This window comes from Muntiacus reevesi, chromosome 5 (genome assembly GCF_963930625.1).
Source record: "Muntiacus reevesi chromosome 5, mMunRee1.1, whole genome shotgun sequence".
In the NCBI taxonomy this organism is placed as follows: domain Eukaryota; kingdom Metazoa; phylum Chordata; class Mammalia; order Artiodactyla; family Cervidae; genus Muntiacus; species Muntiacus reevesi.
In genome coordinates this window covers 1,677,730-1,700,211 of record NC_089253.1, presented here as the reverse complement: position 1 = coordinate 1,700,211, position 22,482 = coordinate 1,677,730, and the positions used below count along the sequence as shown (strand labels likewise).

The following is a 22,482-nucleotide window of genomic DNA, read 5'->3' as shown; positions in this document are numbered from 1 at the left end:
CAGATTGACAAGAAGTCTGGAGTCCTTGAGGAGGAGAGAGGGATCTGGGGGACACAGGGTCTGGAATTCTCAAGGAGGAAGAAAGGACAAACATCTTTTTTTTCCCCTCTACATTCCTTAGTCTTAGTCACAGAACTGATGATTACACAACAAACAACTCGGTTTAAAGTCTACTAAGGATGATATAGCAACAATGTACCCTGCTTGAGGACAATTCCTCCTTCCTCTAACCCTGTTCTCTCAAAATGTAAATTATGGGAGTGGGTCTAGTAAGATCTTTACAACCTTGAGACACTCTTTATTTACTGTAATAGCTAATTAAAAAGTATATAACTCCCTTGCTCAGACTAGCGAGAGGGGCACTCTCCATCCCCCTTCTGGTGTCTATGTCAGAAGCTTTCTCTATGCCTTTTTATACTTTAATAAAACTCTGCTACACAAAAGCTCTTGAGTGATCAAGCCTGGTCCCTGGTCCCGAAGCTAAATCTTCGAAGATCACAAATCTGATATCGTTCACTGTAAGCTATCACTACACTACAATAAAAAGTTTATTTTAATTAAAAGCAGTATAAATAGTGGACACAGTAACTGTGTTCTCAAGGGTTGGAAAAGCTTACAGTGGGGACAGCTGATGTGCTGGCGCACGTGCTGGAGATTCACGTCGTTCCTTATCAGAAGCTGAGCTGTGGATAGACACACTGCCCGTAATCACAAGGACATATCTTTCAGCAAACTAGAAGCATCTGATCTTCCCTGGAAACAAGCTGGATATATAAAGTCTGATGATGGAGAGAAGGTTTTCCTTCACCCAAGGGCCCTGCAGCTTCACTCCATCACATCAGCTCCTCGTGGTTCCATCTCCTAGCATTCTAGTCTGCCACCTCTTCTCTGCCCTCATTACAGACAGCTAGCCTTTCTGAACCTGATCCTCTCTCAGTCCTTGTCTCTGTATCCCTGAACTGAGCCAGACATGCTGATAACCCTCCTATCTCTTACTGTCTGGGCTCCTCAGCTGTGTGTGATTCGATTTCAACTCAGGAGCATGAAGTCCGGCGGGGTGTTTAGTATCTCCCTCGGACTCCACAGGACCGAGGTTCTCTTGCAGCAACCCTCGCCCACCTGAACACCATAAAATGAGAGAAGCGCACAAGCTTTCTGGGTTTCCGAGATCACAGTTTCAGACAGGACATTCTGTCCACAGAGCACGTACATTCTGTCCCACATCCTACGTACCATTGACTGGGTGATACACCTGTCACATCCACGATTTGGCCCCTTCCAGAAGCAGGAAGGGCTCTACTGAATTGTAAGTCACATTCTGGAAGCAAGAGCTTCAAATTAGTCTTCTGGTTATAACGTAGGGGAGAATAATGGTGTTTTTCTGACTTGCTGAAAAATGTTTATGGTTAGAATCAATGTGATTAATTCCACTGTCATTTAAAACTCTGCCAGACCCCTGGCTCTGGCTGAGGGTTTTGCTTGTCTGCAGCTGACAGAAACCTCTTCCAGGCCTCTGAGTTCTCTGCAGGGCTAGGCTCACAAATAAAGGATCAGAGCTTTATTTTCAGGTTTTATTTCAGCCTTTAAAACAGTTTATTTTTTTTCACAGCTTGAAACATAACTTACAGTTTAACATGTTCAGTGGCTAAACCTCTATGATTTACTATTTTCTTTTTTGGAAAATAGAACTCCCAGGCTCAAGAACTTTCCACAGGAATATTCAAACTGGGCGGAGCTTTCAAAGTGCAAACTAGACATGGAAAGCTGAAGGAACAACCTTTGATGAAGATTTGAGGCAGGGGAGCAAATTTAATTTATATCTGGATTGGTACCTCTCGCTGGGTATTCTTTTCCACTTCTCCTTTTATTAAGATTACCACCCCTGACTTCTGAGAAGCTGAGAGGCAGAGTTCTGGAAAGCAGGTAAGGTGTCAAGAGGACAGAGGTTCTGGCAGCTAACTAGATTTAATCTGATTTCCTGCTGATGGGCTCTCTGTGCAAAAAAAAGGTCAGGTTATCCTTGATCCTTTCTGACATGTCTCATCCTGCTTCTTAATGGTGCTGGAGACCAGTACAAGAAACCCATTCTCCATGGTGGAGGTCTGGTTCCACAGGCTGCTGCATGGGGAAAGGGCACAGGTGTGTCTGTGTACACCTCTGTGACTGAGAGTTGGCCCGAGGTGACCCGTGTCTGTCATGCACTTGAGCTACAAGCCAGTCATGCAGATTAGCTGCTCTCTGGCATTCTGAATCAAGTAATGCCTTTGGATAGATGATAGCTCCTGTAACCCCAAAAGATTCCTTCCTGTAACCCTGGAGACAGTGTGTAGGCAAAAGCCTCATACTAATGTCTCCAGGCAACTTTCTGGAAGTGATGTGGACACTGGGGACTTGGAGGGAGGGAGAAGACAATATTCTAGGTCTCCTTCATGTGTGCATGGGTGAATCTGCAGCAAGGGCTGGGGACACAGGTACTAAGGTCAAATTCCACCAATAAATGGAGTGGTACCTTTGATTTGTAGCTAAGAATATTGGAGAGGAAAAGGAGAATGGAAGATAAATTCAGGCCTGCTTTAGAGCTTGCTGAAAGGAAGCTGGCATGGAGAGATACAGGTACCCACGGTGGCCAGTGACTTCGGAGGCTAAGGGCCGGGGCCAGCTGTGACCAATCCCCAGTGGCACCTGGAGCCCCGGTACTCCAGGGCGCTTGACTTTCTCCAGGACCCGGCATAGCGCTCATTGCATCCTAGGCTCTGGAAGAGTCTTCACAGCTTCCTTTAATTGCTCGGAGTGCTCTGTGCTACTGTGGGCTTCCCTTGACACTCTGAGGGTGAGGTAGCTGAGGGCCAGGTGTTTCCCCAGCCCGCTGGGAGCCAGTGAGGCCCTGGCGTGCCGGGAAGCCTGAGTGACTGAGGGGGCAGGTTCGAAGCCCACGCTGACTTCCTGCCCAACCTGCGGCCACAGCCTTCACATAGGCGGCATCCCCAGCTTGTCAGGGGGCTGCCCGCGTGGAGATGAGCCGCTCTCCTCACAGTGGCCTCCCCTGGGGCCTCAGGAGGGAAAGTCTAATTAACGCTGGAGTGAGAGCGGAAAAGAAAGGCGATTCTCTCCCTGTCCCTTGTTCCCAATGGTGGTCCCCCAGAACAAATTTAGCTCTTCTCCCTAAAGCTCCAAGCCACAGGGAGGAGGGGGGTGCTCTCCCTGCTCTGAGAGGTGCTCACAGCAGTCCCCAAGGGAGAAGCTGGAAGTGGCCACAGGCAGAGAAGACCAGGGCACAGAGAGCGTGTTACAGCGCTGCACGCTTGGTCTGGAAACACTCCCGCCTCTGCTACGGGGCTTCCCGATGGCTCAGGAGGTAAAGGACCCACCCACAAGGCAAGGAGCCACAGGAGACCTGGGTTCGACCCCTGGGTTGGGAAGACCCCCTGGAGGAGGAAATGGCAACCCTGTCCAGTGTTCTTGCCTGGAGAATCCCATGGGCAGAGGAGCATGGTGGGCCACAGTCCACGGGGTCACAGACTCAGACATGCCTGAGCACAGGGCACACAGGCATAGGGACCCCGCCACTGCCCCCCGCCCCACCGGAGCAGAGTGCAGTGAGGAAGCAGATGGGGCACTGGGCCGCTGCGGCCCCACGGCTGGGCACGGCGCCGGCCCACAGCACCACCCTCCTCCTCGCTGACCTCCATGCCACTGGGACTAACGTGGTCCAATCCAGAGTCCAGCTCCAGGCAGTCAGCTTCGTCAGCATGCAGCTACCCCAGCAGCAACGGGTGGCTACGGCAGAACAAGAGGCTCGGGCGGGACAGGCCGCATGTCTTCCTTTCGTGAGAAAATCACATCTTCCTCTTGAGGTAGGAATGTCACTGGGTCTGGCCTTGGCTAACACTCTATGTCCTCTATGTCCTGCAGCTCAATCTCCTCCGTTGTGCTTTCTGCAAAGCAAAAGACACATTGACTGTGAATTGCCACTCAGTGGGGGTGCTTTCCTGGGGAGAAGAAGGTGACAGGCCCGGGGAATTACCTTTGAGCTTGTGTCTTCTCTTCCTTTGGAATTTATAGGCACACTTATTACAAACCCACATGAGGCTGATCAGCAGTGCGGCCACAGCAACGAGAAAAGCAAGGAAGACAGCGACAAAGTGCAGGTCTTCATAGAGGATCTCTACAGGGTTGGGGGCGGGGGTAGATAACGTCCCTGAATATCAAGTTGGCCTCCCACACACTCCAACTTTCTAGAGGCACTGGGGTCCCCGGGAGCGTCTCACCTGAGACGTGCAGCACGATGGTGCCAAACCGGCTGCTCCCCAGGCGCTCGGTCACCGTGACGATGTAGGAGCCGGAGTCCCGCACGCCCACGCTGAAGAGCTGGATGGAGCCATTGTCGAAGGTGCACACCCTGTCCTTGTGGCTCTGCGAGATGTTGGCCTGAGTCCCCGGCTTCCACTCCACGATCTTCTGCACGCCCCAGCTGGACGTGTACTTCCACTCGATGGTGGGGACCCCGTCGCAGGAGTACTCCACTGAGAGCAGGATGTCCTCTTCCACCGTGGCGTTGATGGCTGGCTGGGGAATGTACAGAGATACGCCCTGACCTGCAGGATGGAGCGCTAGAGGTGGGCCACCTACACGGCTCGCAGGGAAGTCAGCTTCATCCTGCGTCCGTTCAAGGATTTACTGAGCGCCTGTTCCGTGTCAGGGCTGCCCAGGTGGCACTCGTGGTAAGGAACCCGCCTGCCAGTGCAGGAGACATAAGAGACATGGGTTCAATCCCTGGATTGGGAAGATCCCCTGGAGGACGGTATGGCAACCCACTCTAGTATTCCTGCCTGGAGAGTCCCATGGACAGAGGAGCCTGGGGGGCTACATGCAGTCCATAGGGTCACAACGAGTTGGACACAGCTGAAGGGACTTAGCACACATTACATGTCAGGCTGTCTTCTGGGTTCTAATGCTGACACTACAGAGGTGAATATTATGGACTGAATGTTTATAGTCCCCTTCCCCGCCCCAGCCAGGTGGCTATATTTGGAAGTGGTGTCTCTAAGGAGGTAACTAGGGTTAAATGAGGTCATAAGTGTGGGGCCCTGCTCCAGTAAGATTAGCGGTTTGGCTTTTGGGGGTTTTTCTTGCCATGTCACATGATATATGGAATCTCATTTCCTCTACTAGGGATCAAACTCACACCCCCTATATTGAAAGTGTGGAATCTTAACCACTAGACCACCAGGAAAGTCCTCAGGGATTAGTGTCTTTATAAGAACAGTCTCTCTCTCATATGGAGAAAGGACCATTTGAGGTCACGGTGAGAAGGCAGATGTCTGCAAGCCAGGAAGAGAGGTCTCCTTGGAAACCAAACCCTGCCAAAACCTTGATCCGAGACTTCATAGCCTCCAAACTGTGAAGATAAATCTGTGTTGCTTAAACTCCCCAGTCTGCCATATTTTGTTATGGCATCCCAAGCTAGAACACTAAACAAAACACAAGGTTATCACTCTGTTTCCATTGTATAAGGGAGACATGCAAGAGTTAAATAAACACACAAGATCACTTTATAGATGCTTTAAAGATAATGAAACAGGTAGGTGGGGACGGTGGTGGTACACAACATCAGGCAGGATGGCCAGAGAGAAGCTCTCTGGGGAAACGAACCGGACCCAAAGGACAGAGAGGAAAAGGAGGCAATCATGTGAAGACGTGTTTCAGGCAGAGAGGGCAACTGAAAGACTGAAGTGAGAGTGAACCGGCAAGGCAGGGACAGAAGGGAGGTCAGAATGTAGAGCGCAGGGAGCTGGGGGGGTTTAGGAGGCAAGGCTGGAGGGCTGGGCGGGACTTGGGTCATGATGTGAGAGTCGGGGTGATGGGAAGCCACGAGAAGGCTGAGAAGAAAGGTGACGTTCTCCACTGAGCTTGAGAAAGCCCACCATGGAGAACGTCTGGGGGTGAGGGAGCCAGTGTGCGGGCAGGAAGAACAGTCAGGCGGCTGCTGCAGCAGCTAAAACTGGAGACAGCCTTGGAGAATGAGGGGGTCTGACTTAGGATGTGTGTGGGAGCAGAGGACAGAACCTGCTGATTACAGCTGTGGGGTGGGTGAGGCAAAGAGGCATCAAGCAGAGACTTCTGCGTGAGTATGCAGATGAACAGCTGATCACTGGCTAGGATGGTACATGTCATGATATATTTATTAAGTAGGTGCCATGCACAGGCCCTGTGCTAACTGCTTCACACACAGCTGTGTCTTTAAAGCATCACATAACCCCCTGCAAGTCTATCCAGGCTGTAACAGGATTCACTAGCTGGTCCCATTCACCCTGCAAGGCTGAGATTCTCACAAAGGTTGCCAACTCCAAAGCTCAAATATTTAACCTCTATGCTCAAGTCAAAGGTCAGTGGTTGCCAGTGGAGGGCACAGAATGTGACAAAACTGTACCAGCCTCCTCTCCCCACCAACCACACACACACGGAACGGTCAGGTCTTGCTGGAGAGGGGGTAGGGCAGGATTCGGGCCTGGAGCCCATGCCTGGGTTTCCACCTCCACTTCCTTCCTGTTTAACCCCTTTCCTTGTTGGGTGTCCAGTTGCCTCAGGGCTCCTGCTGTGTGGCTCCAGGTAACCACATCTGTTACGTATCCAGACTTTTCTCATCGTCCTCCCCTATCCTCAGAATATGGGCTTCCCCAAGGGCTCAGTGGGTAAAGAAATCTGCTTGCAGTGCAGGAGACAGGAGATTCAGGTTCTATCCCTGGGTCCAGAAGATCACCTGGAGTAGGAAGTAGGAAACAGCAACCCGTTCCGGGACTCTTGCCTAGAGAATCCCAGGGACAGAAGAGCCTGGCGGCTCATGGGGTCCATGGGGTTGCAAAGAATTGGCACGATCAAAGCAACCTAGCACATGCACACATATCCCCAGAATATCCTGTTACCATTCCTCTCCTAAATCTTCGCCAAGTGGCTGGGGATAATCAGTAGGATCCACACTGAAAAACCGGGAGGTAATAATGGCTTTTAAAAATTACAGCTGCCAAGTAACAGAAAAATATTTTCTCCCCAACTTCATTTTTAAAAATGTTAAACTCACAGAAAGTTTGAAAGACAAGTATAATTAATATCTATGCACCCTCTACTAAATTCACCAATTACTAACATTTTGCCACATTCACTTTCTCTCTCTCTCAGGAAGGAAACAGAGGTTAAGTTTCCAGTCAGCCCTTGGAGGGTAGGAAGTAAGTGCTTTCTTCATCTCAGTATTCCCTGTACGCAGCATAAGGCCTGACACTCAGCAGTTGGCCAATAAATGTTTGTTGAATGAGTAAGTGAACGACTAATAATTATGTGAACAAGGAGGTGAGCCTTGTTAAAATGTTCTCATAGAAATGTTGCTGCTTGGGTGGTTTGGCTTCCCTGGTGGTCAGTGGTAAAGAATCTGTGTGCAATGCAGGAGACACGTATTTGACCCCTGGGTTGGGAAGATCCCCTGGAGAAGGAAATGGCAACTCCAGTATTGGCGACTCCAGTATTCTTGCCTAGAGAATCCAATGGACAGAGAAGCCTGGTGGGCTACAGTCCAAGGGGTCACAAAAGACATGACTTAGCAACTAAACAACAGCAACAAACAAGAGCTTCTAAACACATAGAAAAAAAGTGAAGTGTGTTAGTCGCTCAGTTGTGTCCAACTCTTGCTGGCCCCATAGACTATAGCCTGCCAGGCTCCTCTCTCCATGAGATTCTCCAGGCAAGAATACTGGAGAGGGTTGACATTTCCTTCTCCAGGGAATATTCCAGACCCAGGGATCGAACTCAGATCTCTTGCATGCAGGCAGATTCTTTACCATCTGAGTCACCTGGGAAACGCTTTAATAGGGACCTCAGGAACCTCCATTTTGAGCCTTTCAGTTACTTTGGCTCAAGAAACAGCAAAACCGAAAAACAAAAATAGTAAGCCCAAGTTTTTCAGATGCTGACGCAGGTGGAAACTGGCCAACTGGTCCTTGTTAGTTTCTGTATTTTTTTTTTTTTTTGACCAGAGAAACCTCCTCCTAATCTGACAAATGAATCAGGCATTTAATTAGGTTTAAGGAACAAAGAGCTCCTCCACTTCCTGATACATAGAATTAGGAATAAACTGTCTATGGCAAAGATTAATAGGAAAATTAATAGTTCTAAGTGTTTAAAGGCAAACTGTTTGTCAATTGTTTAAAAAGTTGAATTAATGAGTAACCACCCCTGCACCATATGCCAAAATCATTCCAGAACAAGTCCAGAGGAACTGAGTGGCCAGGCCAACATTCAGACCTGGCTCAAATGTTCTACTCAAGGAAGCTGATGCAGTAAATCAGATTTCACTTGTAAAATGGAGGCCAGGCAGCCATGAACAAGAATGAATTTTATGTGGACCAAGGAAGATATCTATGACGTGGTATTCAGTTAAAAAATAAATTTATAGGCCTTCCCTGATGGTTCAGTGGTTAGGAACCTGCCGGCCAATGCAGGGGACACGGTTTCATCCCTTATCCGGGAACAGTATGCATGCCTCAGGGCACCTGAGCCTGAGTACCACAGCTACGGAGGCCGCATGCCCTCGAGCCCATGCTCAGCAGCAAGAGAAGCCGCAGCAACGAGAAGCCCACCCACCACACCTCGAGAGAGCCCGCGCACATCAGTGAAGGCCCAGCACAGCCAAAAAAATGCTCTTTTATGCTATGATCTTATTTACATATGCACAAATAAGTGCTAATATTTATATATTCTGTACAGAAAAATGTTGGAGTAATAGGTGCTATCTTAATAGGGATTATGCACTAGAGATTGGATGGCAACAGAAAATTAAAGTTGTACATTTATATCATTTTTAATTTTCACACGAATTAAATTCATAACAAAATGTTTAAGAAATCTTTTAAAGTTCTCCTGATTAGACCCAACAATCTGGTGAGCAAAGTTTAAACGTTTACCTTGCTCTTCATATTTACTCAAATTCTATATGGAGAGAAGAAAAGAACTATATTCTACCGATTTCCAAGATAGATGCAGATGCTCCCTTTAAGGAAGAGGCTGTGAACTGAAGACATCAGCAGGACAGAAGCCACTGGAACCTGGACCGAGGGGCTCCCTGAAAACCTGGTGTCCCGAGCTGCTGACGCCCACCGGAGACCAGCCAGAGAAAGCGCCAGGCAGGCGCCACCAGCTACCGAACAGCAGGTTGGAGTATAACACGCAGGACGGGACCCTTCTCCTACCAGTAAAGTACAGCGGTGGTGCTTCGCTGCCTTTAAAAATCGATTACTTAAGGAGGATATATCCCCTTAAATATATCCTCCTTGTGAGAAAGCCAAGCCAAATCACAATACAGGATAATGCTGTTTAGTATTTGGGCCACAGTTTTGGGAAATAAGAACATGAATTAATGGGGAGATACATACTACCCGTTACGGAGGATGTGCCTTAATCACCACAGCTCATTTCCACCTCACTCATCTGGAAAGCCACCTGTCCAGCCAGTGTGATCACCAGGAGAGACCCAGGAAACAGGCATCATCGTCATGAGCCTCCTCATCAAGACCGTATGCAGCTAAGGGGCCTCCCCGGTGGCTCAGTGCTAAAGAATCCACCTGCCACTGCAGGACCCATGGGTGTGATCCCTGATCCAGGAAGATCCCACACGCCTTGGAGCAACCAATCCATGTGTCACAACTATTGAGCCTCTGCTCTGGTGTCTGGGAGCCACAAGCACTGTGCCCACGTGCCCTGGAGCCTGCGCTTCACGACAACAGAGGCCACTGCGATGGGAAGCCATGCAGCAGTGAAGACCCAGCAACACTAAAACTAACTGATTAAAAATAAATAAAATTACATTTAAAAAAAGACTGTATGCAGCTAAACTATGAGTCAGAAAGCCAAGTCTCGGAGTCCTAACTTGGACGGACTGGAGCAGGGTGGTGAAGTGATGAGTCCTGTCACGAAAAGGTCATTCCAGGTGTGGTGAGGTGTGGTGGAGACACCTGCCGTGGGCGGGTCTACAGAGTTCACCCCGGGGACCTCCTAGCTGTGAGACCTGCAGACAGAGCCTTCACTGCTGAGAGCCTCACTTCCTCTGCTGTGGAATGAGGACTGGAACACCTCCAGAGGAGGGCTGCAAGGATGAGGCAGCACAGCATGGGCGAGGCCCAGCTGGACTCCGCACATGGAGCCTGCCCAGAGCCTGCAGCAGCCCCTCCCCTCCCCATCAGTGGGTCAATGGCCTTGGGTGACCAAGACTCCTGGTTTGCCCAGGGCTACAAGTTTTCCGAGGTTCAAGAGTTTCAGGGCTAAAATCAGGATGGTCATGGGCAAAACAGGACAGCCGGTCACCCTATCTGAGATTCACAGAAACACTGAAGAGTAAACCAGACAGACAGCCGCTGGTTCCCGAGGCGCTCACGGGGGCTCGACAGTGGGTACAGGGCAGCCAGCTCTAGGCAGGCAGGACAGAGTCGTTCTGCCCTATGCTCTCTCGGCCGTGCTGAGCTGCGGGGCGTGGGCCCCAGATGCGACGGTTCAGTACCTGTGGTGCCCTGGCTTCTCCAGCTGAAGCCGTGGGCTTAGCCGCCCTGCAGCACGTGGGCTCAGCCGCCCTGCAGCACGTGGGCTCTCAGTTCATGACCAGGGGTCAAATCCTCGTCCAGGCATTGGGAAGCAGGTTCACAGCCACTGGAACACCAGGTAAGTCCCAAGTCATTCTTCGGTAACCTCTGTCTCCCAAAGGCATCTCCACGGCTTAGCAATCTCATTGCATCTCCTTTTAAGTGATCGAGCCCAGCCCTGCACTCCCCATGCCCCCTCCACCGCCGGGCACTGGCTCGTAGGTGTTGGCCTGGAGGAAAGATAACCATCATCCCCATTTTAAAGAGGAGGAAAGTCACTGAAGTTAGGTAATTTGTGCAATATCAGTTTAAGTGTCAGAGCAGAGATGGAAATCTGGGGTATTCTTCAACTGTCCTGGTAATAAGTCAGGGTACTTGCAGGAGCTGGGAAGAGGTAAGACATCATTAAAGCTGAGACTTGAAGACTAAAGTTTTGAAAGAGAGGAAGGGCAATCCCAGCTGAGAAAACAGCCCACCTAGAGGGGCATGATGGGTGCTTATGTTTGAGGCCTGGTGAATAAGAAGCAGGAATCTTGTCACAGGCTGGGATCAACTGCATGTGTTATCTGCAGGCAGTGAGGCCCTAGGATGGTGTTCAAGAGGAAATGTGTGCTCAGTTGCTCAGTCGTGTCTGACTCTTTGCAGCCCCCTGGACTGTAGCCCACCAGGCTCCTCTGTCCATGGGATTCTCCAGGCAAGAATACTGGGGCGGGTTGCCACCTCCTCCTCCAGGGGATTTTTCCAACCCAGGAATTGAGTCTGCATCTCTTATGTCTCTTGCACTGGCAGGAAAATTCTTTACCACTAGTGCCATCTGCATGACATATCTAAACTGGGCTCCAGGAAGGGCAATCTGGCTGCAGAATCCACGATCTTATCATCTATGCACCTCATCTGCACTGCCCTGGGCCCACCACATGTTCCTGTCCTGTGCACCTTCAGGAGAACTCGTGGCTGGAGCCCAGTTGGGAGCACCCTGCAATGCTGAGGGTGGATAGACCTGGACCCGCCTCTGACCAGGACTGGGGAGACAGCAGTGGGGGTGGGGCAGGAAGTGCATGCAGACAGGACAGAGCTGCCTTGGACAGACCTCTGCTGGGATAACTCATCTCCAGTTCATTTCAGAAATACTAGTGCCCAGCACAGGGCCTGGCACTTTGTAGGTTCTCACAATATACTCGTAGGAAAGAACAAATAAAGGATAAATAAACACACATGCCCTGCTGCTTGAACTGCTGCCCATTTGGAAAGATCAGGAGAGTGTGGGGTTGGACCTTTGCTAAGGAGGTAACAGTTCTGATTGAGGGAGATCCTGACAAGACTCCTTTCCCCACTAGAGTCAAATAGCTAAGACAAGAAATAGCACAATTTTAAGTTGGAACTAAAATATGCATGTCCCCTTCATTCTTGAAACAAGCAAGCCTGGAGTTTAAGAAACATAGTTTCATAAGGGGCCAACACAGCAACCCCAAATGCTGGCTTTCTGGTTTAGATGCCCTGAATGGTGTTAATGATTGACATCCACACATAATTTATAGGGTACCTATCCCTCCTGTTAGCTCAGGTAGTAATTCCCCAGCTTGGTGCCTGATTACTCAGAGACCAAAGCTCAGCTCCTCCCTGAGGGAGCTCCTCCCATCGCCTTGACATGGCTATAGAATGGCCTTGGGAATTCACCCAGATGTCAGCCAAGCCCAAACAAAATAGATGCAAGCTGAGATCAAGGCTGGCAGGCTGCTTTCCTTCAGATTCCTGTATTTGTACCCCAACCAGAAAAATCACTCCAAAACAGCAAGAGCCACCATTTCTAGTGGCAACACTCATTAAGTACCACCTATCATATACATTTATCACAGTCCAGTGAAACCTCGGCTGGGAAAGCTGATTGAGTTGGCTGCTATCAGACTAGGAACAGTGAGAAAGTTTGATAACATTGTGTTGTCAGGAGTGTGTAGAAGTTATACCGAATCATTACTGTGGTGATTATAAGTGGGCGTGACCTGCTTGAAGGGCAACATGGTGAAACCTATAGAAATATTAAATAGTACATACCTTTTGACCCAGAAAATCTATTTCTAGGAACTTATCCTACAAGTATTAAGGGCACAGAGATGCAAAGATACAAGTGTAGATATTGTCACTGAAGCATAGTACAGTCAATTGCAGTAGCAAAAGACTGGTGACAACGTATGTGTTAGCTGGTAAGGAACCAGTAGAGGAAAACTGTTTCCTACCCCACAAAGAATGCTTCTGACACTTACTACCGGAAGTTAGTGCAGATCCCACAGGTTAAGGGCTCGGTCTCACAAGACTGCTCCCTACTTCAGACACCAATCACAAGTCCAGGCTTCCTGACTTCTGACCAACTGGGTGTAAACTGGAGGTTTCCACAGTTCCTCAGGTTTGATAATTTGCTAGAACGTCTCACAGACCTCAGGAAAGCACTTTACTTACTATGAGCACTGTATTATAAAGGATACAACTCAGGAACAGCCACACGGAAAAGATGCCACAGGGCAAGGTATGTAGGAGGACATGGAGCGCTCATATATCCTCTCTGGCCACACCACTCTCCCAGCACGTACATCTGTCCACCAGCACAGAAGCTCTTCTCTTCCAACTTATTCAGCTAGTGTTTTAGGGGGAGGTCCCATGACATGCTTCTCTGGTGGCTCAGACAGTAGAGCGTCTGCCTACAATGCAGGAGAACTGGGTTTGATCCCTGGGTCGGGAAGATCCTTTGGAGAAGGAAATGGCAACCCACTCCAGTATTCTGACCTGGAAAATCCCATGAACTAAGAGCATGATAGGCTACAGTCCCTGGGGTCACAAAGAGTCAGACACGACTGACCGACTTCCACTCTCACTTTGACGTAAACATGATTAAATCATTGGCCATTAGTGATTAACTTAATCCCCAGCATTTCTTCCTTCAGAGGTAGAGGCTAAAAGTTCAGATTTTCCTTTTTTTTTAAAGTTACTACTTATGGCTGAGCTGGGTTTTTGTTGCTGCGTGGGCCTTTCTCTAGCGGTGGCGAGCGGGGGGCTATTCTCTAGTTGTGGTAAGCAGGCGTCTCATTGTGGTGGCTTCTCTTGCTGTGGAGCTCAGGCTCTAGGGCACACAGGCTTTGGTAGCTGTAGCACATGGGCTTAGGAGTTGCAGCTCCCAGGCTCTGGAGCACAGGTTCAGTAGTGGTGGCACATGGGTTTACTTGCTCTGTAGCATGTGGGATCTTTCCGAATCATGGGTTGAACCCCTGTCTCCTGCATTGGCAGATGGCTTCTTTGCCATTGAGCCACCAGGGAAGCCTTGAAAGTTCCAACTTTCTAATCCCTGCCAATAAGCCCTCATCTTCCAAGAGTCGCATCATTAACAAACAAACAAAAAAGCATTCATGACTCTAGAGAATCCAAGGGTCTTAGAAGCTTATATGTCAGGAACCAGAGAATAGACCAAACATGGTAACAAAAATGGTCCTGGGACTTCCCTGTTGGCCCAGTGGTTAAGACGCTGCACTTCCACTGCAGGGGCCATGGGTCTGATCCCTGGTCGTGGAAGTAAGATCCTGCATGCCATATGGTACAGCAAAAAAACAGAAGTTTCTGTCACTGATCTCACCCAGGAAATTACTAGATGTTCAAGAATCAGAAGCAGAAAACAAATACGTATTTCTTCTTATGTCACAACTGATTAAGTAAATCATCAGTATGCATACTTTGGAATATTACACCAGCACTTTAAAAATGAGATAGATCTGTAAGCACTGACGTTAGATAATCTCAAAAATAATGAAAAAGCACAGAGCAGAACAGTGTGTACAAATGGTTCTATTTGAGTAAACCAATGATATGTATATATGCACATGTGCACACACACAGATATGCACATTTATCCATAACATGCACAAATATCCCCCAAGAGTATTCTAAAAATCAGGTGTCTTTGGTTGTCCTCAGGGAAAGGACTGGGTGTCTGGGATGGGAGAAAACTTTACATTTCACTTTATATCCTTTTGAACAGTTAGAATATTTTAGTGAGCATATGTATTATTTAAATAAAAACAATAAATAAACAAAATGCATGCCAAGATTGGGTCAGAGTCCCAGATCTTTCACATTTGAAAATGTTAGCAATTCACATTTATATTAGTACAATTCACAAAGTACTTCACAAGCACTATCTCAACCTGTGAGGCAGGCAGGGGATTAGGGTAAAGGATCCATGCTTTTTCCTTCACAGGTACTTGCTTATTTGATCACTAAATATATGCACTCAACACAGGAGCACCTAAATATAAAGCAAATATGAACAGACATAAATGGATAAATTGACAGTACCACAATATAGTAGGATGCTTTAAAACCCTACTACAGCAATAGACAGATCATCCAGACAGAAAATCAATAAGGAAACACTGACTTTAAATGACACATTAGATCAGAGGGACTTAATAGATATATAAATAATATTCCACCTCAAGGCAGCAGAATACACATCTTTTCAAGTGCACACAGAACATTCTCCAGGATAGATCACATGCTAGGCCACAAAATGAGCCTCAGGTAATTTAAGAGAAGTGAAATCCTATCAAGTATCTTTTCTGGTACAACTCTATGACACTAGAAATCAACAACATGTGAAAAACACTGCAAATATCACAAACACATGAAGGCTAAACAATGCACTACTAAACAACCAATGGTTCACTAAAGAAATCAAAGAAATAAAAACCCGAAAACCAAAAAAAAAAAAAAAGAAAACATATGATCCATATTCTATGGGTTGCAGCAAAGGCAGTTCTTTTTTTTTTTTTTTTTTTAACAGTTCAAAGGCAGTTCTAAGAGGGAAGTTTATAGGGATACAAACTTACCTCAGGAAACAGAAAAAAAATCTCAAATCAACAATGAAACAAACAAACAAAAAATCTCAAATCAACAACCTAACCTTGTATCAAAAGGAATTAGAAAAAGAATAACAACCCTCTCCCAAATTAGAAGGAAAAAAATCAAACAACAGAGCAGAAATAGAGACTAAAAAAACAATAGAAAAAAAACAAAACAATGAAACTAAGAGCTGGTTCTTTAAAAAGACAAACAAAAAAATTGATAAACCATTAGATAGAGTCCTCAAGAAAAAAAGAGAGGGCCCAAATCAATAAAGTCAAAAATGAAAAAGAAATTACAACTGATACTACAGAAATATAAAGGCTCATAGAGATTACTACTAACAACTATATACCAACAAAATGGATAATCTGGAAGAAATGGACAAATTCTTAGAAACATACAATCAAGACTGAGACAAGAAGAAATAGAAAATATAAACAGAGCAATTAGCAGTAAGGAAGCTGAATTATTAATTTAAAAAACTCTCAACAAACAGAAGTCCAGAACCAGATGATTTCATAGGTGAATTCTACCAAACATTTAAAGAAGAATTAACATCTAGCCTTCTGACACTATTCTAAAAAACTGCAAATGAACAAACTCTTCTGAATTTATTCTACTAGGCAGGCACCACCATGATATCAAAGCCAGACAAAGATACCACAAAAAAAGGAAACAGGCCAATATCACTGATGAAGAACACAGATGCAAAATTCCTCAAAAAAAATACTAGCAAACCAAATCCAACAATATATTAAAACAATCATACACCATGATCAACTGTGATTTATCCCAGGGATATAAGAACAGTTCAACATTAGAAAATCAGTATGATATGTCACATTAATAAATTGAAGAATAAAATATGATCATCTCAATAGGTGCAGAAAAAGCTTTGACAAAAGTCAACATTCATTTATTATAAAAACTCTCTAGAAAGTGGGCATAGAGGGAACAAACCTGAACATAAAAAAGTCATACATACATAAAAAAGGTCATACATTGACAAACCCACAAATAAAATCATACTCGATGAAAAATTGAAAGCATTTCCTCTAAGATAAGGAATAGGACAAGGATGTCCACTCTTGCCACTTTTATTCAATATACTATTGTAAGTCCTAGTGACAGCAATCAGAGAAGAAAAAGAAATAAAAGGAATCCAAAGTGGAAAGGATGAAGCAGAACTGTGACTGTTTGCAAAAGATGTGATACTATACATAGAAAATCCTAAAGATGCCACCAAGAAAACTATAGAGCTCCTTAATGAATCCGATAAGACTGCACATACAAAACTAATACACAGAAATCTGTTGCAATTCTATATACTAACAACAACCTATCAGAGAAAAATTAAGGAAACAATCCTATCAAATATCTTTTGATATATATCATAAGATGGACTGAAAGAGCTAATATTATGAAAATGTCCCTACTATCCAAAGCAATCTACATATTCGATGCAATCCCTGTCAAAACAATGGCAATTTTCCCAGAACTATAACAAATAATTTTAAAATTGGTTCAGATCAGTTCAGTTCAGTTCAATTCAGTCGCTCAGTTGTGTCTGACTCTTTGCGACCCCATGGACTGCAGCACACCAGGCTTCCCTGTCCATCACCAACTCCCAGAGTTTACTCAAACTCATGCCCATTGAGTCGGTGATGCCATCCAACCATCTCATCCTCTGTCATCCCCTTCTCCTCCTGCCTTCAATCTTTCCCAGCATCAGGGTCTCTTCAAATGAACCAGTTCTTCACATCAGGTGGCCAAAGTATTGGAGTTTCAGATTCAACATCAGTCCTTCCAATGAATATTCAGGAGTGATTTCCTTTAGGATGGACTGGTTGGATCTCCCTGCAGTCCAAAGGACTCTCAAGAGACTTCTCCAACACCACAGCTCAAAAGCATCAATTTGTATGGAAACTCAAAAGACCCTGAAGAGCCAAAGCAATCTCGAGAAAGAGGACCAAAACTGGAAATATCATGCACCCTGATTTTAAAGTATACTACAAAGATACAGTAATCAAAGCAGTGTAGTACTGGCACAAAAATAGACACAAAAATTAACAGAACAGCATCGAGAGCTCAGAAATAAGCCCATGCACCTATGGTCAATGAACAAAAGGCAGTCTCTTAAGTAAATGGTGCTGGAAAAACTGAACAGATACATGTAAAAGAATGAAATTAGAACATTTTCTCACACCATACACAAAAATAAGCTCAAAATGGATTAAACGCCTAAAGGTAAGACCTGAAACTATAAAACTTCTAGAAGAAAACATAGAACACTCTGACATAAATTGTAGCAACATTTTTTTAATCTAAGGTAAAGTAAATAAAAATAAACAAATAGGATCTAATAAAACTTAAAAACTTTTGCACAGCAAAGAAAACCATTGACAAAGTAAAAGGACAATCTACTGAATGGGAGAAAATATTTGCAAATGATATAACTAATAAGGGGTTAATATTCAAAATGTATGAACAGTTCACACAACTCACTGTAAAAAGAAAACCCAAAGAATCCAATTAAAAAGTATACAGAAGACTTGAATAGACATTTTTCCAGAGAAGACAGGCAGATGGCTAACAGGCCCATGAAAATCAGATGCTCAACATGGCTAATCAAGGAAATGCAAATCAGAACCAAAATGAGCTACCACCTCACACCTGTCAAATGGCCCTCATCAAAAACTATAAATAAATATTGGTGAGATGTGGAGAGAAGGGGACCCTTGTACAGTGTTGGTGGGAATGTCAACTGGTAGAGCCATTATGGAAAACAGCATGGAGGTTCCTCAAAAAACTAAAAATAGAATCACTATATGAACCAGCAATTCTACTCCTGAGTATGCATCAAAAAAAAAAAAAAAGACACTAATTTGAAAAGATATGTGTACCCCCATGTTCACTGAAGCATTATGTGCAATATGGAAGCAAACTAAGTATCTATCAACAGATGAATGGATAAAGAATATGTGGTATAAACACAGTTTATATTGAAAATTGCTCAGCCTTGAAAAAGAATGAAATTTAGCCGTTTGTGACAACATGGATGAACTTGGAAAGTATTGTGCTTAGTGAAATAAGTAAGACAGAGAAAGACAAATACTGTATGTTATCACTTATATATGGACTCTAAAAACTTAAACTAGTTAATATAACAAAACAGAAATAGACTCACAGATATTAGAGAATAAACTAGAGGTTATTGTGGGAATAAGAAGTGGGAAGAGGCAAGACAGGGGTAGGGGAGATACAATTCCTACTATTATAAATAAGCTACAAAGATAGGTTGTACGGCACAGGGAATACAGCCAATATTTTAAACTATAATTGGAATATAATCTATAAAGTTTTGAATCATAATACCTGAAACTAATCAACTATACCTCAATTTAAAAGACAGTCTGTGATCAGAATGTTTTAGAGCAGAATTTTATTAAACCAGCAGTACATTTATTCATTAAAAAGAAAAAGATGAGGCATGCTATGTGTCCAAATTCCTGCGAAGTAGAAGATCAGAGCTGGGACTGGAGCCCAGCCCTCCCTTCACTGCTCCACAGCTTACTCTAATAAGATCAGGCACTTGGGCTACGGAGGTGGAGGCTTTCACTCTCTCGTTTTCCAACATAGCACATCACTCAGTGCTGGTACAGACTTAGGAGGCAGATGTAACGAGAAGCAGGAGTCCAGGCCTGGGCTTTGAGACAGGAGCTACATGTCACAGTAACTACTGAGCACTTGAAATTAGCCAGTCTGAAATGAGATGTGCTCTAAATGTTAAATGCACACCAGATTTGGGAGACTTTGAAGATTCTGTTTAATGTATTAAGATATGTTAAAGAAAATGTAAAAGAGCTCATTAATAATTTTTATACTGATTATATGTTGAAATAATATTTTCGACATATTAGGTAAAACAAAATATATTGTTAAAATGAACTGTGCCTGTTTCTTATTTTTTCTTTCTTTTTTAAGGTAACCACCAGAAAATTTAGAATGGCATATGTGGCTTGTGTGTGTGCGGCTTGCATTATAATTTTTTTGGATACCACTGGTTTAGACCATCACTCCTCCACCCTCTCCAGAAAAATCCTATGCCTTTGAGTTTGGTCCACCCTCATCAATGTGAGTGTTCTGTTCCCCCAGACTTTCCTCTTCATTCTTCCAGCAGACGGAAATCTGCTGCGAGGTCCGGCATCAGCCCCCATGCCTCCAGCACCCTCATCTACAAGAACCTCCTCCCTTTCCTCGGCCGAGATTCTTCAAACTCTAGCGGCCTCTCTCTTTTCATCACCTGTGCCTGGCAAAACCCCCACCCTGGATCAACCGTTCTTCACTTCCTCTCTGCCCAGACTGAGGCCTGAGCAGTCAACACAGTGGACAGAGTCCACAGCAGACAGTCTCCAGGGCAACGGAGCACAGTGTACCCTCGAGACGGCCCTCCAGACTGCCTTACTGCACTTCTCATGTAAATTCACGCCTCCTTTCTCTATGATTATTATGAGCAGGTTCCCCCAATCTCTCCAGACCTCCAAATTCCTCCTCATTCCCAGCAGATAACCTTGTCCATCTGGGACACTGCAGAACACCCTTTCCTGCTTGAAATGCCCTGTGGCTTCTGGGCCACTGTATTCACCTGCGGCTCTTCTCAGTTCCATCTTGATTGCAGAGTGGAAATGCTGCCCTTCTCTCCAGATGCCCAGAAGGCGCACCTGCCTGTGGGGGCAGAGGGTGGCAGAGGAGTGCAAGAGACTGGCTGGGGAAGCCCTGGAATCTGAAGACCCCAGTCTTGTTTTGGCTGCGCCAGGCCCTATCTGGGCCACTGTGCAAATCCCCTCCCTCTCTGAGCATCCCTTCCTCATTTGTAACTAAGGATCATCACGGCTTGGCTTCAGTGCTTCAGTCTTTTCTTTTTTTTTTCTTTTTTTTTTTTTTTAATATTATTTTATTAGTTGGAGGCCAATCACTTCACAACATGCTTCAGTCTTTTAAAAAGCCCACACACTTGAGGGAGCTTGAGCACCAGGAATAATCCCATGGGTGCAGGGGAGCTCCCTTTTGTGATTTTTCATCCAAAATTAATCCGGTCTCCTCTCATTCAACAAGCATTTGGGAAGGAAGTGAAGGGGTCTAACACTGATGGAGCACCAACCCAGAGTCACACACGCCACACCCAAGTTCACCATTCGCTACATGGCTAATCAACTACTCTGCATCCAAACAGCGCCACCCAACCTCTTCTCAGAGCCCCGCAGAGAGGGCCTGCAAACCCACTTCCCCTGTCACAGGAGGCTGAACCCAGGTGAACCACCTGATCTAATCTAGTTATTATCAATCTGTGAATATTAGACCATTTGGGGAAGCTTTTAAAAAGCCTACCTTGGACTTATGATTTCAGAATTTTTAGGGGTGAGACCAAAGCCTCTGTGCTTTTTAAAAGTCCCTATGTGATCCCAGAGTGCAGCCAAAACTGAAAACCACTGAGCGAATCCACACTAAAGGCTTAGCAGCTGAAGTGCAGACCCACTTCCTACGGGCATTAACAATGCCTAAACCAAAAGAATGAAGGGCCATTGTGTGAAAAGGAATGCTTGAGACCCCGTGACAGTCTCAGCAAGATTTCTGGGGGAAATGGACTCTTTCTGGCATCAGTCAAATTTGATTGTGTCCAGTCCTATTTCTAGAGATGCTTGGGGTTAGGAAGGAAGAGCAGGTGAGCTAAGCAACTCTGTAAAGCAAAGGTTCCCAACGTCTGTTTGTGGCTAAGTCTCTTCCGACTCTGACTCTTTGCGACTGTATGGTCTGTAGCCTGCTAGACTCCTCTGCTCATGGGATTCTCCAGGCAAGAATACTGGAATGGGCTGCCATTTCCTCCTCCAGGGGATCTTCCTGACTCAGGGATCAAACCTGCGTCCCCTGCTGTTCCTGCATTGGTAGGAGTATTCTTTACCACTGAGCCACCTGGGAAGTCTGAATGAAGTTTAAGGGAGTCAATACATATAAGGAGCTTATCATAGTTTCTAACACTTGGTGATGATTCAATAATATTAAAGTGAATATTATCTTCTTTAACGATAATTTCTCTTTTATTAAAGAGAATTCTTTGAAGATGCACTGAATTGCTTATTGAGGTAGTGAGCTCCCCATCCTCAGGGGTATGTAAACAGAAACTGGAGTTGTACCAGGGACTGAAGCAGTAAAGCTGAGGCTGGGAGCTGGAGTGTTGAGTGAAGGAGGCTCATTCTTCCAGCCCAAATTGCATAACAAGTTTAGAACTTGAATCAACATTTGTAAATCTGTGATTCACTTGCAGAAGTGTGGCAAGAATTGGGTGACCTGAATTTCCTCCCTGTGGAATTCCTTCTGGAATTTTTTTAACTTAAGCAAGAGCCACCCTTGCTGGAAAACTGAACACTTTTTGGGACAGCCACAGGCTACAGTCACATCACTGCTATGCTTCTACTTGGTGGTCAAGAAAGCCAGGTATGGCGGAGGTGTTGCCTGCCCCTGCCCAGCCGTGGAGAGTGAGGTGCAGAGCTGGGCTGCAGGACTTACAGTGGGCCTGAGCCAGGGGCCGGCCTGGGAAACTGGGAGCGGGGCGCCTCCTCGGACACTTCTGTGGAAACGTGTGTGCAAACAGGAGCATGAAGGCAGAAATGAGGTGCTGACCTCCAACAGTTCTTCCGGGAGGACTTCCCAGGATGCCTGAAGGCACTTGAGAGATGGGTGCAGAGTGATCAAAAGACAATTCAGACGCACGAGTGACTGGGTACTCTGGCGAGAGGACACAGCTTCTCCTTCAGTGAGACTGAAGGCCAGCCCCTCTCCAGCCCACAGGTCCTAAACATCAGTTCTTCCAGGGAGCCTTCTGCAGTCGCTCAACACCAGGGGGCTCCAGCTCTGGCTTGCCACAGCTCCGTGTTACTCTCTATCAACTTAACCCAGTCCGTTGTAATTTCTTTTTTTT

The 22,482-nt window shown here is 45.8% G+C and overlaps 1 protein-coding gene across 1 annotated transcript in view; it reads right to left on the bottom strand.

Moving 5' to 3' along the window:
- Positions 1-1,577: 1,577 nt before the first annotated feature.
- The window catches only part of VSTM5 (V-set and transmembrane domain containing 5), a 29,951-nt gene continuing 9,046 nt past the window's right edge, over positions 1,578-22,482 (bottom strand). The window contains exons 2-4 of the mRNA XM_065936440.1: positions 4,269-4,595; positions 4,025-4,165; positions 1,578-3,935 (exon numbers count right to left, since the gene is read on the bottom strand). Coding sequence (XP_065792512.1) covers positions 3,883-3,935; positions 4,025-4,165; positions 4,269-4,595 — 521 coding nt within the window. The 3' untranslated portion in view covers positions 1,578-3,882. The remainder of the gene's footprint in view (positions 3,936-4,024; positions 4,166-4,268; positions 4,596-22,482) is intronic.